At 36.9% G+C, this 18,578-nt stretch overlaps 1 protein-coding gene across 6 annotated transcripts in view; it reads right to left on the bottom strand.

The window, feature by feature from the left end:
* The window catches only part of ZNF385D (zinc finger protein 385D), a 1,173,536-nt gene that overhangs the window by 245,626 nt on the left and 909,332 nt on the right, over window positions 1-18,578 (bottom strand). For all 6 annotated transcript variants that reach the window (XM_064378657.1, XM_012466714.2, XM_064378658.1 and 3 more), the window contains one exon: window positions 11,862-12,004. In XM_064378657.1, the coding sequence (XP_064234727.1) occupies window positions 11,862-12,004 (143 nt within the window). The remainder of the gene's footprint in view (window positions 1-11,861; window positions 12,005-18,578) is intronic.

Below are 18,578 nucleotides of genomic sequence, written 5' to 3'. Positions count from 1 at the left end.
ATTTTTTTAGACATTTCTTTTTTTAAATAGCAAAACTTGAACATTATGAAGATAGTGAAGTTTCCGTTGTTTTCCTTCCCAATTCCATCGTCACTCAGTCATCAGAACCACCTGCGAATAAGGACTTGTGTGGTCTTCCAGTCTATGTTGTCATGTATTGTAAATTAATTTCAATCTCCCTCTCTCTCTCTTTCTCTCTCTCTCTTTTCTCTTTCTCATTGGCATGTGATTTAAAAATACACACAGAGATATATTCTAAAATTCTATTACATTTTGCCACTGGTGTTTCTTCCTCCAGCCAGCACTGAGCTTCTGTGATATTTCCATGTAAAAACAATTCTTTCATTCCAATTGTCTCTTAAGGTATATTTTATAATTAGATTTTAATTTGTATATATGTGTGTATATACATGTCTATATATGTATAAAGTATATCAATTTCCCATTGATATTTATATATTTTTATTTTTTGCTACTAAAAACAAAAATGTATATTTTTGAATCAAGTCTCTTGATATACATATGCAAGAGTTTTTCCACATACCTGCACTCAGTATTTTAAAACATGAACCACAGTAAGACGCTTGCATACGTGCATAAACATATGTATACATATACACAGGTATGTGTATACAATATATATATGGTTTTTCTCTCCAAAATTATAAAATTTTTACATAATTTTAGGTAAGTAAAATGAAAAACAAACTTGAAGCTCAAAATAATTATTTATCTGCCTCATTCTAAACAAGGCTTTAAAACCAGATTCTGACAATAGCATTCATAGGTAGTATAACTAATTAAGGTAATTCTAAAAATAAAATATGTATTTAATGAGTTTTTTTAATCTAAAAAACCAAGTAGGGGTATCTGAAAAGAAGGATATTTTCTTTATAGAGCTCCAAAACCTCTATCTATGTGAGTATATAAATTCTATGTATGTAAAAATGGCAGAAAATACTGGTTATCTCTCTTATATCACAGGTTTTCAGGAAGGCAAAAACTGCTGCTTTGCAACATAGTATGTGGTAAAAGTTACAGAAACATTAACATGGTACATATGCACAGATGTTCTAAAAACCATAAAGATGTTTTGGTAAAACTTATTTTCCCATGTGGTTTCTTTGAAGCAACTGCTTTAAAATGCCCCAATCTATTGTACAACTGGACTGTCATTTCTTTTACCTTCCATTGAAAAAATAACTTGAACATAAAAATTAAAATATGAAGCTTGATATCCCTATAAAGAGTCACATAAAATATCCATTTTATATTTTTGTCCCTTAAAATTCTTTGACAGGTCCTTGAAATAAATTTCATTTTAGAGTGTTCAGGGAAAAAAGTTCAAGAATTAACCACTAATTTTATCATTTTAATATTTGCCCAAACCCAATATTAAATGTGGAATAAGGGGTTTATACTTCAAACAAAGGCAAAATGCAAGTTATCTTTCTTTTACTCTATTACTGCCTTGATTTATGAGCTTCAGGGAGAGCTATTTGACATTAGCATACCTCTTCAGGATAAGAAAAATTACTTAGAACTAAAGGAATTTGAGTTGTAATGTATTTGTGGATCTCAACCATACGTTACATGAATTACCTAAATAACTGCTTCTAACTCCCCTTCGTTTTCTACATGTAATGGAACCATGAAATCCTAAACATATAACATGGCAGAGCTTCTCAACTCTTTGCTGAAGGACCAGCACTACCCCCATCAGTCACAGATCTATGCTTTTATAAAATACAGTAAAAATGAGTTTCAGAAAAAATAAAATTAAACAGACTTACAAAATCTAGCCATAATTCTTGATTGGTTTCCACAGATGTAAAATTGCTCTGTTAAGTTTCTATAAACACCTCTAAATGCTCACTCTCAATTTCCATACTTATCACCCGCCCATAAACAGTTCTCAGATCAGTGTGGGTCTGTGTACCACACTTTGAGAAATACTGAGTCATGAAACAAATATATTGCTGGCAAAAAGTTCTCATTCCTTTGACTAAGTAATTGTTCTTTACATTTGTGTTGGTGGAGGGAGATGTGGAAGAGGCAACTTTACTCAAGTGATAGTCTGAGAAAGTTATTCTTTCATCTGTACTTCGCTGTGAAAATGGATTTTCCCACCAAAACACAGTGACTCTCAACATTTAAAGGGCAAATAAATCACCTTGGGGAAGCGCAAAAAAAAAAAAAAATGCTTATTAAGGCTTCAACACCAGAGACTCTGGTTCAATAGGCTTCCTCAATGCCTGTAATTTCTGTATCTCTCCTAACCTTCCATACCTTTACTCACTCCTAGAAGGTCATTATGATTATTCTAGTTTCACTGATGAGAAAATGCAGACTCTGCCTTTTTGCGTTAGACTATAGACAAAGTATTAAACATTGCTTTTTCTTATGCATGTATTATAGTACAGAAGAATATTGAGTTCTAAAAAGCCTAAACTGTTATTGAGATAGCAATGTATTTTTTATTTATTACCACATAGTTATTTATTCCCCTGACAATGACTGCCAGATACAGCATAAATACATGTGGGGGTGACATTAGACAGCATGTTTACTGTGCACTGATGTCCTAGATGCTCTTTTTCATAGTCAATCAATCACAGTCACAATCTCGTTGAGGAAGTACCTTGCTTTCTCAGTTAAGTCCCCTGAGAAATACCAAATTATAAAGTTAATTAAAGTATACCAAGGCTCACATAACTGATTTAAAACACTACAACCATTTGTCAACATGGATTTGGATAAAGGAATCTTGATTCCCCTTATTCAGTGATTTACCATTTGTATGATTTGGGGAAAATAATTTTCTCTCTCAGTTCAGCTTCCTTATCTATATCATTTAGATAATAACCTGCAATAGGCAAGGCTCTTATGATATTAGATTTTTAAAATAATGGGTGTAAAAGTGTTTTCCTTGCAGTCCTTGTCAGTTAGTTGATGATCAATACATTTTTTTTCCTATAACAAAAGGCAATATATCATGTATTTACTTCCTTGGTTCATAAGAGTTACAGGGTAGGGAGTGCTAGCTCCAAATAGAGAACTTCCTTGCAGTGTATGTAAGTGACCCACGATGTCGAGTCTCTCATTCCACAAGTAGGCTTATGTACTATCACCGGATATAGTTGGGTAGGAAGCTGGATTACCAGTTGTCAGGAACATTGCAAAAGAGATTCATTCCAGCAAGTGTGGGTAGGTAGATCAGATGGCTCTAAATATCCTTTTCCTGTTAGGGTTGTCATATTAATACCATAGACTGCATGGTTTAAACAACAGATATTTATTGCCTCACAGTTCTGGAGGCTAGAAATCCAAGATTAAGGTGTTAGCAGAGTTGGTTTCTTCTGAAGATTGTTAGTTAAGGGTCTGTTCCAGGTCTCTCTTCTTGGCTTGTAGATGGCATTCTCCCTGAATCTCTTCACTATATTTTCCTTCAATGCATGTCTCTGTGTCTAAATTTTCCCTTTTTATAAGGACACCAGTCATAATGAATTAGGGACCACTCTAATGACCTCATCTGAACTAATTACATCTTCAATGACCCTATTTCCAACAAGGATCACATTCTAATTCACTAGGGTAAGGATTAAACATATGAAAATTTTAGGGACACAATTCAACCCATAATACTATTATTCAATGTTTAGCATCTCCATGAGAAGGAGAAATCAGGAGTCCCAGTTTTCTGTTACTTTTGCCACTTGCTAGCCATAAAACTGGACATCACTCAGTAAGTCTAGGCTTACTGGTAAAATAAGTATGCTTAAGAAACTAATTCTAAAATGTTCTTTCATTTTAACATTTCTATGTCTGAGTGTGGACTAGAGGTCTTCAAAAGAGCTACTGGATCATAAAATGAGCTGTGAGCTTCAGTATTTTCTTATTTGGGTTCCCTTATTTACCCAAAATGCCAGTTAGTGAGAAAGTCACAGTAGGAAGCAGGTCAGATATATTACTTGCAAAGCCTCATCTCATTATAATTAGGCTGACTATGTAAAGGATATTTATATATAAATGTATAGATGTGTTTGTGTGTGTGTGTGTGTGTGTATAATGTGTATTATGCCTTGATCTTTAATGAGAAGAACAATTAACATATGCATAAATCAAATATCTTTGGAAGGACAGATACAAAAGCCATTTACCACATTGCTTGCCACTTAAGAGAGAACTAAGTTGCAGGGGAAGAGCAGTCAGAAAATTGTTTTGTTCTCTGTACATTTTGAACCATAGGAGAACGTGCTACCTATTCAAAGAGTAAACAAGGATTAAATAAGGAAAATATTCATGCATTGTGCATTCGTTTAGCCTTTTGTTTCTAAGACTGGATATTGTATATTGAAGTATTATGTGCTTTGAGGTCATTATAATAAGTACATTTGACTTTGACAAACTTTCCATTTTGCAGAAAGCTGTGGGACTCAGCAAACATGCTTAGATATCTGCTTCAGTGTGAAACATAGAATGAAAGAAGACTTCATAAGCAGATGTTTCTTAAGAGGCTTCTGTTATACAAATATGACACAGTTAATGAACAGAACTAGAGAGCAATATGCTACATCTGTCTTCAAAGGACAAGGAAGTTAGCAATCAGTATCGTATTTACTATAGAATTTTTCATCTGAAAAGTTTCCACGTTATCTACCACTTGTGTTTAAGAAAGACAGGCTTTTTTTTTTTTTACTTAAAATTTCACCCTTGCTGCTTACCTATTTTAGTGACAGCAGCAGTTGTATAAACTTAGTAAGAGAAGTTATAAATGTGTAAACTGAATTTAATTAGTATCTCTTTGAACAAAAGAAATGCAAGTGTGCCTAACCGCTGTTTCTATAACTCCAATCTATAACTGGCTGAGGGATAGAAGGCATTTCCATAGCTGGAGCAGGTAATAAAATACAGAGCCATAGAAGAAAGCAGAATTCAAGAATAATTTTTTAAAGGAAAGAAGAAAAAGTGTGCCAATTCCATTTTAAAGATGAAGGAAACAAGGATCCTGAAGGGTATATATCCAAAGATAATAAAAACTTGACATTGAAACTTTGTCTTGGGTTTTGCATTTTTACCTATAATATTATAAGTGCACATTTAAGCTAAAGTTCTAGAATAATCTCTATATGTTAAGCACATTTAATGCTGTCTTAGAATCCTAAAATGCCTCACCAATATATTTTCACCATGACAGCCCTTCTGGACCCACACAAAATAGTTGATGAATACTATACAGAACTGATTTGTAAGTACATTCTTTGGGCAACCATTGGGATTTTTACATCACTATCCTTTCATATAACCAGAGTAAACAAACACAAGAGCCAACCTAAAATTACAGTTGCAAATTAAGGAGATGACTCAAGTCTATGCTTGCTTTTCTTTCCTAATAAGTGATTAAATTAATAATTTGTTAGATGGAAGTAAGTTATCTAATGGATAAACAGTGAGTGCTTACAATATTTCTTTCTTATTGACACACTTCCATCAATTACACTTCTTACGGTACAAATGTTAAGGCTATTTCTCGTCTATCAATTATCTGTTACGTGTTTTTTCTGTCTTTCTATTTAACTGTATCTATATATTATCTATGTACCTCTATATTTATCTATTCCACTGTACTCATTCATTCAAAAAGTGTGTGTTGAGTCTTTCCTATGTTTCATGTTCTATATTATGGTTACCTTAATAAAAAATACACATATGGTATTTATCTCAGATTCCAAAGCAAACCTTAACCTCTCCTTCCTTTGAACTCAGGTAGCATTTACTTGTAAAGAACTCTAAGCATTTTGGTTCTTTATAGAATGATTTAACTACTCCACCTCATTTTCAACAAATGAAGCAAACTCTAGAGAGTACCTGCCTGAATAGAGTACACTGTTTAATCTATTAACATCTAGATGTTTTTCTACTACCTGATAGAAGAGAATGTTTCAAGGAGTACTAATCAACTATGTCAACTTCATAGGTAAAACAACCATTCTCCCTCCTCCTCCTTCGGTCTTTCCTCCTCCTCCTCCTTCTCCTCCTCCTCCTCCTCCCCATCCTGCCTCTAATCCTCTTCTTCTTTCTCACTGTTATTATTGTTGTTGTCATAGTTCTAGTGTCTACTATAGGTCAGACACATTATCAGTGCTTAATAAATGCCCAGTAAGTGAATTAGTAAAAGAATGATTACCTCTTCTCCCTCTTCATACTCCTCATTATATTTGTTAATGTTATATTTTTAACAGGTGCTTTAAAATGCAGTTAAGTAGGCACATTTTTCAATACATAGAATTATTGAGTGGGACTCAAAAGTTTGTAAAAGGAAGAAATTATTGAATGAATTAATAAATGAAAAATACATTTTTGGATTTTCCTCAGCAACATTTTTGAGATCATGACACACATACAAGCTTTAAACATTTCACAGAAAAAATGTTGTCCTTTAATCAGTTGAAATGCAAGTGATATCTGGCATGTAGTAAGCATTCAATAAATAGCTGTTGCAACCAAAGTCCTGAACAATGTCGTACTACAGGGAAGGCTCATAGTATTTCTGGAAGCTAAAATACAACCACGGAAGGATCATTCTTGATATACAGCTGCACCTATAGATAATTCAAATTTCCCTCATCTGTCCTTTTTCCAACATCCTGCCACACAAACACCAGAAGGTAAGTTCCATAATTGTAGGAACTTAGTCTGCTAGTTTCACTAATGAATCCTCAGGGCCTAGCACATAGTAGGTATTCAATACATTTTTGTTAAATAAATTTTTAAAAATCCCACTCTTTGGGAGTGTAAAGATTGTTCAATATATTTTATCTTTCTCCTGCCTTTCCTCCGCTCTGCCTATGTATGTGCAAAATCTCAGGTCCCTCCTTCGAACTTCTGATGCAGAATCTACACTTTTAACACGATTACCTGTGATTCATAGGGAAAGAACTGCTATAAGTCACATAAATTCCATTTTTCTGTCCTCCAATGGATAAAACTCAACGTGATCAAAACCCAATTTCACAGTACCCTCAAATTTCCAGCAGTTGGTCCTTCGTAGAACTAGGAAGAACCAGAGTGCAGTGAGCTGCTAGGACTTGATCTCTCTCTCTGTCTCTCTCTCTGTATCCCCCACTCTTCCCTCCCTCTTGCCTTTGCTCTTTCTTCTTGCTTTTGTAAGAAAATCATGTTATACAGAGGAGTAGCAAAGGGTCAAATTTCCTATGCTAATTTACTTTTTTAATGTTAAAGACCATCAGCCAAAGCTAACTAAAGCAAAAATAGTTATCCTCTTTTATTGCTATTTTTTTCTGCCTCTTTACTTTTGATGTGACCTCCTCACTCTTCCTTATGCATCTCCTAGAAGGCAGAAGAAGTAAATATTTACTGAGTATCTGGCATCTGCAGGCACAGAAAGTCAGTTTTCCTCATTTAATTTTTATACCAACTAGAAATACAGCCATGGGGAGGGGGGCACGGAATCACGCTCAGTCAGTCCTCATGAACACATTCTCCAAAAGTCGTACTTTTTCAATGACATTCTAAAGGTTTATTATTGTCACAACTATGAGTTAGAATATGAAGAAAATATGTTAGAGAAATAGAGAACAAAAGGGAAATGGTGAGACCCTGGGAGAAATCAGAAAATGTGGCCATTTTTTCATGATTACCTTCTGTTTTGAACAACATTCCAAAGTCTTGCCCAAGTCCATTCTCCTTCAATCCCCAGCATTTTTAAAACAAGCTATACCTCTGATAACAAACCTAAGAGTCTGGGTTTTTAAATTATTTAGTTATTTTATTGTATAGGACACTGGGGCTCTGATAGATTTAGCCTTTGTCCACAGTTGCAGAGACAAAATTCAGCTTTTCTGATTCTGCAGAGTGCTTTCCATTCCATCACTGGCATTTCCATTCTATCCCTGGCCACCCCCACTTTACATCCCAGGGACTGGAAGCCTGAGGCTTATATGCCCACGGATCCCTGCCGACAGTGCCCAGGTATATTAGATGCCACTAAAGAGAGGCATTTCACAGAATTTAGATGGAAGTAACTGGGATTGCTGAGTGTCCTGTGTCTGCAATTCCACGACTCCATGAAAGTGAACAGAAAAAAATGAGAGCTACCAATAGTCTTCTCTGATCTCTATTTTTTGAGTACCCAAAGGTTTTGTTGCAACTAAATCCTTATATTAAATTATTTCCTGTTTGAATGCCTAGAATAGTTTCTATTTTCTTCACCGAGCCCTCACTAAGACAACCACATAGCTGTTCGCTCCTGCACTCAAGCTAACATTCTGTGCTGTACATCTTTCTGTATAAACGTACTTTATTTACAAAAATTTCCTATTTGTCAACTTCTCCTTTACAAACTGAATTGTTTTCCTGGCAGAGGTCATAATATAATCTGTTATCAGTGTTTCTGGCACATAATGATGCCAGAACAACTGGAAGCTGCTGAATAACTAGCAGTTGACTGAATGAACTAAGCTCAAGCCCCTTTCTAATATTTCTTTCCTAAACATCATCTATCTACTCCCATGACAGTTTCCTTTCAAGAAGTATAAATTCATAATGGGATCGCTGGGATCAGAATATTTTTAAGCGCTGAGACTCTAATGTCTTAAGAGATTAAAGAGCAGGGTGGGAAATACATGAGGTACACAAGGAAAGCTTTATTTTGTGTGAAAGCTACTGGAATATCAAGGGATACATTTCTAGGGAATAGCTTCTGTCGTGACTCCTTAAAAGTTGGCTTTCAGGAGACCAAGGGATCCTGATAGTCTCATTGAATGTCTTCATCAATACCCATAACTCAGCTCTGATTCTACATCTATTTCCTTTCCCTTCTAACTGTACTTATTTTTACAGAAGTTTCATTATTATTGCTGATTCATACCCAAACCTCATGGTTTATGCTCTTGTGGAAGATAATAATCAGAGATATCCACTTATATTTTTATACATTTTATAAGTATACCTTTAAAATTTTTCTTTTATGTTTCTGCCAACTCTATCCTAAATAGATAGATGCTTCCATATTCATAACCGCAGGGGAAGAATATAATATAGTCTCTGATCAGCAGGTCGACAATCTTTGTTCATTATGGACTTTGCTTTATAAAGATCATATGGGTAAAAGTTGTTGGGTAGCAGAGTGATTCATCACTTTCTTGTCAAAGAAGGGATAGCTGTGTTGTGGACCTAGGTAAGAAGGACTGCTGACAGCCTTGCAAAATTTGTGTGTCCTAAGCATGGCACAGAAAAAGCTGAGAGCCAGGTGCCTAAAGGGCCATGCTAGCCAGGTGCTGACTATCTCATGAATGCCTATGTGGATAAATAACTTGATGATCAGAGGAAGTCTCCCACCAAAGTCTTATAACCTGTTAGATAATTGTTAGAGTCCAGAACCTTAGCATACCCTGAAACAAAAGGGCTCTCTTGAATGAGAAACAAAATCAATTTATGGCCATAAAAATTATGTTTTATACATACTGAATTTTTGGATTGAGATTCACATCTGTTGTAAAGTCAAGAACTCAGACTGTTACTGAAGGAGATGCTCTATGCCCTCATTCTGAGTCAAAAGCCACCAGATTATGGGCTTTCCAACAGTTCACTTCGGTTGGAAGCAAGAAATGGCTTAATCCTTGACTGGCTATATCTTGACCAGCACTGGAAGGGAATAATCAAGGAAGAAGCAATAGTTGGAGCAACAGAGGGCCTCTTGGTTTAAGTAGAATAAATATCAACACAAGTTAAAATCCATGATAGAGGAAAAAGAATCAAGTCAAACTTTTGCAGTCAGTTAGCCAATGAATTGTTACTTTCAGAACGAGAAGAGTTTACAAGCTACTTATGAACATGCTGCTTATCACTCAAATAGTGCTTGTTATATACCAAGCCCCATTCTAAATGATTTAGCCCACACAATCCTTACCACAGGCCTACTATATTATTAATGAGGCATATTATATTATTAATCTCATTATATGTATGAAAACATGATGGCACATGGAAGTTTTGTGACCTATCCAAGGTCATGTCGATGGTAAGAGGCAGTTCTGAGATTTAAACTTAAGCAGTGTAGCTACAGAGTTCAGCTTGACCATCACACAACACTGCCTTTGCCCATGAAGAAAACCCACAAATCTCTGAATGGTATAACCACCCCCCACCACCCCCAGTGGAGAGACTATCAGGCCCACACCTTTTATTTTAAAGATGAGGAAATAGCAGCAAAGACGGTAAAGAGATTTTCTCAGGGTCATGTAGCTCAACACATCACTCATCTTTGTTTTATGATAAATGATATTCATTGTCAATCAAATTAATCACTTTGTCATTAATATTTCCCAAGAGGCAAATCAAAAGTTTTAAATCCAGCCTTTTATGGCCTTCCAGGAATTTTACTTAAAATGCTCTGAAGCTGACATGGGACCTGAGTGACGGGATGCCAAGTGGTCTCGGAGGCCAGAAAAAACACCTTGATGGGTAATCCCCCAGGTGTCTGGGACACAAGGCAGTGCCAGGAAACCACTTAACAGAAGAGCAGGCAAGAAATCAGGGAAAAGGAACCCGAGGACTTCAGTGCAGTCATTTAGGAATATACACTGAGCAAGATTTTCTCTACTCTTAATGAAATACCTAGGATTAGAAACCTGTGTTTTGTAAATGTGATCTTTATGTTGCTTTATTTATGAAATATCAATTTCAAAACAAGATTCCTATGGAAAATTAGTCTCTCCACAAAAAGCAAAGGATCATTTTGATTCTCCCTTGCCTATTAGAAAGGACTAACATATAACTGTACTGACAATTGGCATCTCTGAAGTTCACATGACAAAGTACTATCAAAGAAAATAAGACCCACTGCTATCTCCTGAAGAATTATTTGATTGTGGGAAGAATATATATATTTTTAAATCCATCATGGGGACAAGATACTGCACCAAGGAAGCTGTATTATTTAGATCACTGGACATTTAGTGACCTCTCATCTTAATCCTTTCTGCTTTGGCTGCGCTGACATGTCCTGTCACTGATAAGCTCAGACTTGCCGTATAACAACCACTGTTCTTATCTGAAGGCTGAATCAGATAATATTAAAAAAAATGTCACTTACTTGTTTCTAACCTTTTCAACCCTTATTTCAATTTTTATCCTAAGAATACTCTTACTGATTGCAGAAAAAAAGAACAAATGATGATGAAAATGATGCATCTGCCAACTTACAAAGACATCTTAAAGATGAAAATAGAGGCAAGAAAGTAATTGAACCTGTGCTGAGAGGCTGTTGACAAAGCCCAAAGAAACAAAGAAATATGAGAGTTAACTTGGGCAACAGTGGCACATGCTAAAACTCTTGCTCCCAGAGCCGTGAGTTGTTTTAAGTCAATGGTGGGAAGAAGGTGCTGTATACCTGAAACATATTACTACTGGCACCCCTAAGGTCCTAATTTTTAAGTTAGAAAAACTTAACAGATTTGGAAATCAAAGTTAGAAGAAACACATTTTTAATTTTTAAAATATCTACTGAAATTCTGATGTTCTCTCTAATAAATACATTGTTTCAATTTGGATATATTCCTACAAAGCTATAGAATTGTTGCTGTTGCCCAGAAGACACTGGAGGGAAGACACCAACTCATGACCAACCCAATGGGATAAAATCTCTTTTGATTTTCCTTGAAGGAGCCTGGTTCTGTGGATTTTACCTAACCAGGTAAACAACTAACTTCACTGCGGCTTCCAGACAAACCAAGCAATGAACAATAGAGCAAAATGGAGGCGGTGACCAAAGCACCCCTGGCTCCTAAGGTTTTCTAATACCTTCCACTCAGGCAAAGACAAATTTGGCAGGTACTTACCGCGTTGAAATTGGGGAAGAGGTTGACTGCAGCTGCAGTGTCAAGAGGAAAGGGAAGAAATGGTTTAATATCCAGCGATGGTTGCAAAGGAGGGGCTGGTGGACGGACAAGGGCCGGGAGAGCAGGACTCTGGCATGTACCACCTGTGAAGACCAGAGCAAAGGGAGCAATCAGGGACACCACACATGGAAAAAAACACCAAAGTTGCTTTTGAGACAGAAAGGCCAGCTTTGTGGGTCACTGGAAAAAACAAGACATGGACTCTTTTGACCTTAACTGGGAACTGGCCAATGAGCAGATTTGCCATTAGGCAGAGAGAGCTAGTTGAACTGCTCCATTTTCCTTTGATTATAACTATCTGGTTATGTAAGTAATAGTCAACGTTTCAAATGCCCCAATCTGTCTTTATTTTTCCTTCCTAGAGCCCCAGATTGGGCCAGTCACAAATCTGCAACCAAAGTCTCTGGTTTCTAAAGAAAAACCCCTCCATCACACGCCCATCCCTCTTTGAAAACGAAATCACTCACAATATGCATCAAGCCTGAGTGATTATTTTACAGAACTGCTCTTTTCTATCACATCCAAAACTCTGGCAGCAAGATGACATGAACCTGGCACATAAAAGAAATTTAACCTCAAACCCAGGCAGCTGTACCTTGCTGCTGTAGCAACTGAAGGATTAAAAACCAGCAAAACCAGTGCTATGATGTCTGAACTGTTCAGCAGCCCTATAGCTCTGAGTATTCAACAACTCCCTGTCTCCTTCCCAGTCATGAGTAGGTGGAATTTAGATGGCCACTGATGAGCAGGCAGTGGGAATATTATGCCAACAAAGACATTCCCTTTGCCTACCAGTAGGCAGCCAGCCTTTTGCAAGAGAGCATGCACCTTTGTCCTCTGTTAGAGGACTCCACCTCACTCAGGAGCTGGAAGGATGGAAGCCCATCCTCAGTGTTCAGTCTCCCATATTTTGGTAACATTCCAGAACATCAATTTGCTGTTAATTAAAGGCTGTTTGAATCCTAGGAAACTGTTAAAATATGCCAGCATTCTTCTAATCTGAGATGCAAGCAACAGACTGTAAAAACCTGCTGGTGAGAATCCAAGAAGCATTAGGAACACAAAATGCAGTGAGACTTTTTTCTCTCTAACAGTAAAGAATTCTAGGAGACATGCTTGTGCCACTTACTTGCCTCCCATCTCACTTTTAAAAACAAAATAGAGTGAATCTACTTGTATAAATTACCTTTACAAATTTCACAACAAACTCTCTGGCCAACCACAGAGAACATCATCTTGCCCTCAATCAGTTATCTGAGCACAAAATTAACGTTCTGAAAATGATTCCCCAATGATAAATCGAACCCCATGGGGCCATAGAGGATCTGCTAACAAGGTGGATGACTTAGTACCTATAACAGAAGCAATCAGCACAGGATTTAATTAACCATACACAAGAACCATCAGCTCTCCTGCTCCCAGGTATAAAATCAGCTGGAGCCAAATTAAGAAAAACAGTATTTTCCCCACTGTTTTACCTTCCTTCTTGAAATAATAATAGCATGACCAACAATAGCAAAGTTAGTAACTGAAGTTTGTAATCAGTAAACTAATTTTCAAAGTAGTACAAGGCAGGAAATAAAGGACTGATGTGAAAACAAATAGAGATAACAACAAAATATAACAAGTCTACATTCACCAGAGCACACTATAAACTTAGTTTACTGTCCACTTGGTAACGTACTGAGTGTGAGTGTGTAACAGTTTTTAAAGAGGGCATCCATAAAACTTCGGTGATAGACCTGTCATGAGTTTAGTGTTGTTAAAAGTTTCTCTTTTAATAAAAAGTTTAAAAACTAAAATAAATTTGTGGTTGGTATATCTTTTAAAAACTCAGAAGTAAGGCTGGGTGTGGTGGCTCATGCCTGTAATCCCAGTATTTTCGGAGATCAAGGTGGATGGATCACTTGAGGTCAGGAGTTTGAGACCAGCCTGGCTAACATGGTGAAACTCTGTCTCTACTAAAAATACAAAAATTAGCTGGCGTGGTGGCACATGCCTGTAATCCCAGCTACTTGGGAGGCTGAGGCAGAAGAATCACTTGAACCCAGGAGGCAGAGATTGCAGTGAGCCGGGATCACACCACTGCACTTCAGCCTGGGTGACAGAGCAAGACTCTGTTTCAAAAATAAAAACTCAGAAGTAAAGTAAATTTTGGTTGAAATCAGTGGTGTGGTGAAATTTAATAAATAATTTTAAATTACTTGCATTTTTGTTGTTTTTGTTGTTCTGAGACAGGGTTTCACTCTGTTGCCCAAGCTGGAGTGCTGTGGCACCATCATGGCTCACTGCAGCCTCAACCTCCTGGGCTTAGGTGATCCTCTCACCTCAGCCACCCGAGTAGCTGGGACTACAGACATATGCCATCATGCCCACCTAGTTCTTGTATTTTTAGTAGAGACGGTATTTTGCCATGTTGCCCAGGCTAGTCTCAAACTCCTGAGCTCAAACAATGCACTCACCTCGGCCTCCCAAGGTGCTGGGGTTACAGATGTGAGCCACCATGCCTGGCCCTAAATTACTTTCACGTCACACATCATTCTTTGCAAAGGATATTCATGTACATTCACCTTGTTTGGTTCTAAGATTTCAGAAATTAGGTAAGGGCTAACATAACATCATGTAGAGAAAAAAATATGTTGATAAACTCTTCAGCTATTTATCTTGCTGCCTCAGAAAATTCCATGCTTATAATTATAAGAAAACAATTGGAGAGAGATCCAAGATGGCTGATGATTAGCAGCTCGGGCACGTACCTCCCAGTGAAAGCGCAAAGAACGAGAGGACGCCACACTTTCAGACGAATATTAGTTGCTCCCGGACCAGGAGATTCCCAGTGGAGGAGCTCCACGGGTCGCCAGGACGACTCTTGTGGCCGGCGTGGCGGTTTTGCTGGTGCCTTAGCACGCCAGTTCTTGGTGCAGAGTCCGGAGATTCCCGGGCAGAAAAGCACCATCAATCTTAACACCGCTCTTTTGGCCGGCTCAGTGGATTGCTCAGATTTCGGCGCAGGGAATCAACAAGTTGGACGTCAGAGACCCAGTTAGAAAGTCGGTAATTATAAAGACGACAGACGGACAAATATATAATGAAGGGAAGAAACCAGCGTAAAAAGGTAGAGAATACTCAAAATCAGAATGCCTCTCCCTCTACAGGGGATCGCAATTCCTCATCAGTAACGGAACAAGGCTTAATAGATTACACGTGTGTTCCAATAACAGAAGCAGGTTTCAAAACGTGGGTGATAAGAAACTTCTGTGAATTAAAAGAACTTGTTCTAACCCAATGCAAAGAAACTAAGAACCTTGAAAAAAGGTTTGACAAAATGTTAACGAGAATGGACAATTTAGAGAAGAATATAAGTGAATTGATGGAGCTGAAAAACACAACACGAGAACTTCGCGAAGCATGCACAAGTTTAAACAGTCGAATTGATCAAGCAGAAGGAAGGATATCAGAAGTCGAGGACCAGCTCAGTCAAATGAAACGAGAAGACAAGAATGCAGAAAAAAGGATGAAAAGGAATGAGCAAAGTCTCCAGGAAATATGGGACTATGTGAAAAGACCTAATTTACGTTTGATAGGTGTACCTGAATGTGATGAAGAGAATGAATCCAAGTTGGAAAATACTCTTCAGGATATCATTCAGGAAAATTTTCCCAACCTGGCAAGGCAGGGTAATATTCAACTCCAGGTAATACAGAGAACACCACAAAGATATTCTTCAAGAAGACCAACCCCAAGGCACATAATCGCCAGATTTATTAGGGTTGAAATGAAGGAGAAAATACTAAGGGCAGCCAGAGAGAAAGGTCAGGTTACCCATAAAGGGAAACCTATCAGACTTACAGCAGATCTCTCAGCAGAAACCCTACAAGCCAGAAAAGAGTGGGGACCAATATTTAACATCCTTAAAGAAAAGAACTTTCAACCCAGAATTTCCTATCCAGCCAAACTAAGCTTTATGAGTGAAGGAAAAATTAAATCTTTTGCAAACAAACAAGTACTTAGAGACTTCACCACCACCAGGCCTGCTTTACAAGAGCTTCTGAAAGAAGCACTATACATATAAAGGAACAACCAATATCAGCCTTTCCAAAAATATATCAAAAAGCAAAGAACTTTAACACAATAAAAAATTTACATCAACTAATGGGCAAAACAGCCAGCTAGCATCAAACGCCGGTATTAAACTTATATATATTTTAATTGGATAAAAAGCCAAAACCCATCGGTATGCTGCATCCGGGCCCATCTTACATGCAACGATACATAAAGACTCAGAGAGAAGGAGGAAGATTTACCAATCAAACAGAGTAAAAATAAACAAATAAACAAAAAGCAGGAGATACAATTCTCGCCTCTGATAAAGTAGACTTTAAAGCAACAAAGATCAAAAGAGGCGAGGAATGACATTACATAATGGCAAAAGGATCAATGCAACAAGTAGAGCTAACGATTCTATAGATCAACGAGATAGAAGATTAACAAGGATATTCAGAACTTGAACTCAGACCCGGAACAAGTAAACTTAATAAACATTTATAGAACTCTCCACTTCAAATACACAAAACATACATTACCACCTCACACCTATTCCAAAGGTGACTATATAATTGGAAGTAAATCACTCCTCAGTAATCGCATAGCATTTCATAGGTTTAAATTAAATATTGGTTGGCTGTTTGTTTGTTATCTTCTTCCCTTATTCCTTCCTGACTACATCATTAAGTATAATTATCAGTATAAAAGAGGTTTTCAATACCCATTACTAAATTGCATTCTAGCCTGAGCAAGAAAGCAATACTCCCATTCTCTCTCCCTCTTTCTTTTCCTTCTCCCTCCTCCCCATTCTCTCTCTCTCTTTCTCTTCCTTTTTCCTCCTTCCTATTCTCTCTCTCTCTTTCTCTTTAAAAAAAAAAAAAGAAAGAAAGAAAAATATCACCTTAGTTCAACCATTATGGAAGACAGTGTAAAAAAAAAAAAAATCTTATTTAAAAAAACAGTAGATGTGATAAAATCATGAATTGCTTTGGAATCCATAAAATATCTGTGATACTGCCCCTTTCTTTTTATTTTTCTTTGTAAATGTGTTCATGAAATACTCAAAATATATAAACATGAAAACTATACTATCCTTCCTCCATAAAAAAAAGAAAAAGAAAAAGAAAAAAAAAAAAGAAAACAATTTAGCAAGAATATATTCTACAATTGTTTCATTTTAAATCCTCCTCTGGTTTAGGTTACCTAAAGAAGTTAAGGAATAGCTCAAGCTGATATTTTTATCTAGCACAATGATGGGCATAAATAATAAAAATACATCCATTTAATTATCAGGTAAATTTAATTTTCCCTTCTCTCTTTTAGGATATATATTTCATTTACATTTATATAAACAGTTCAAGGCCCTCTCTCAATGTTGCAATTGGAGTTTCCTTCCTAGGGGATTAAAAAATAAACATCGAAGAAGAGTCATAAACACGTTAGAAAGTTGGGGAAAATATTTAAGCTCATCTCTTCTCACCTGTTGGAAGAGAGCAACCTATAAGATTGTAGGAAAGCAGAGGACACGGGGCTACATATTCTTAGACTGTTTGCTATGCAAATACAGGTGTAGTGGACGCTGTAGGTCTGATTCCCAGACCCCCGTCATCACCAAGGCACTCCTCTCAGCTGCTTGGAGTGCTGGTGGCTGATGCCTGAGAGACTCTTTACAACTTGCTCTGGGCCAAAGGGAGCTGCCTCACCGGAGGTGGCCCTCCTAAGTAGAGTTGATAGCCCCTGCAATGACTGATTCATGCAGGAGTTTACTGGCTTTGCCCCCTTGCCTCAAGGCAAAAAAACTCTATTTTACCTCCAAAGTTCCTCATGGCATCTAGGGTAGGCTGAGGCCTCTGATGTGACTAAATCACAGTCCAGCTCCTTCCTCTTCCAAATCCTATGTTCCTTACTCCTCACAAATGATGTTCCCATGAGCACTCCCCAGTAAAGTCTCAAAGTTCGCTTTCAGAATAACCTGATCTGTGACATCAGGATACAGCAATTCGGGAGTTTAAGTAAAATGTAAAATTGCTTTATTCTAAAATAGATGTTTGCCCCCAAACCTGTAGCCCTAATATTGAGGCACAAAATTGAAGCTACCTCTTAAAAATTATCTGTGACTAAGATTTCTGCTTTTAAAATCTGGAATAGTCCTAAAATATTTTACTTGCACCAATCTGTACTTGCTCAGCAACAAGAATACTATTTGCAAATAGTGCAAAATCAAAATCAAATATAGTATGTTTCATCTGTAAAGCAAATTAAAATATTCTCTTTGAGAAAATAGCTATTTCATTTTCCCATATTTAAATAGAAACTATTGCATTTAAGACGTGAATGCATGTTTATTATTTTACTTATCACAAAATTATCTTGATAATTATAAAAATGAAAATATATAATAAACTTGTAGACCTTTCTATAGGTGAGAAAGTTTTGTTATTAATGTTTACCAACCATGTCACTTTATTCATCAGAATGTCACACTTCTGGGAATATTAATATTCTTAATTTGAGGCAGGTCTTTCAAAGCCTCTGTGGAGTAGGGTCAGAAAAATATATAAACTCTATTTCTAGTACCACATATTTCATAGCCTATGCTATTTTGTTACACAG

Source organism: Aotus nancymaae, unplaced genomic scaffold (genome assembly GCF_030222135.1).
Source record: "Aotus nancymaae isolate 86718 unplaced genomic scaffold, 86718_ANA_hifiasm-v0.15.2.pri h1tg000019l, whole genome shotgun sequence".
Taxonomy (NCBI): domain Eukaryota; kingdom Metazoa; phylum Chordata; class Mammalia; order Primates; family Aotidae; genus Aotus; species Aotus nancymaae.
The sequence above is the reverse complement of the archived record's forward strand: the minus strand, read 5'-3'. Positions and strand labels throughout refer to the sequence as shown.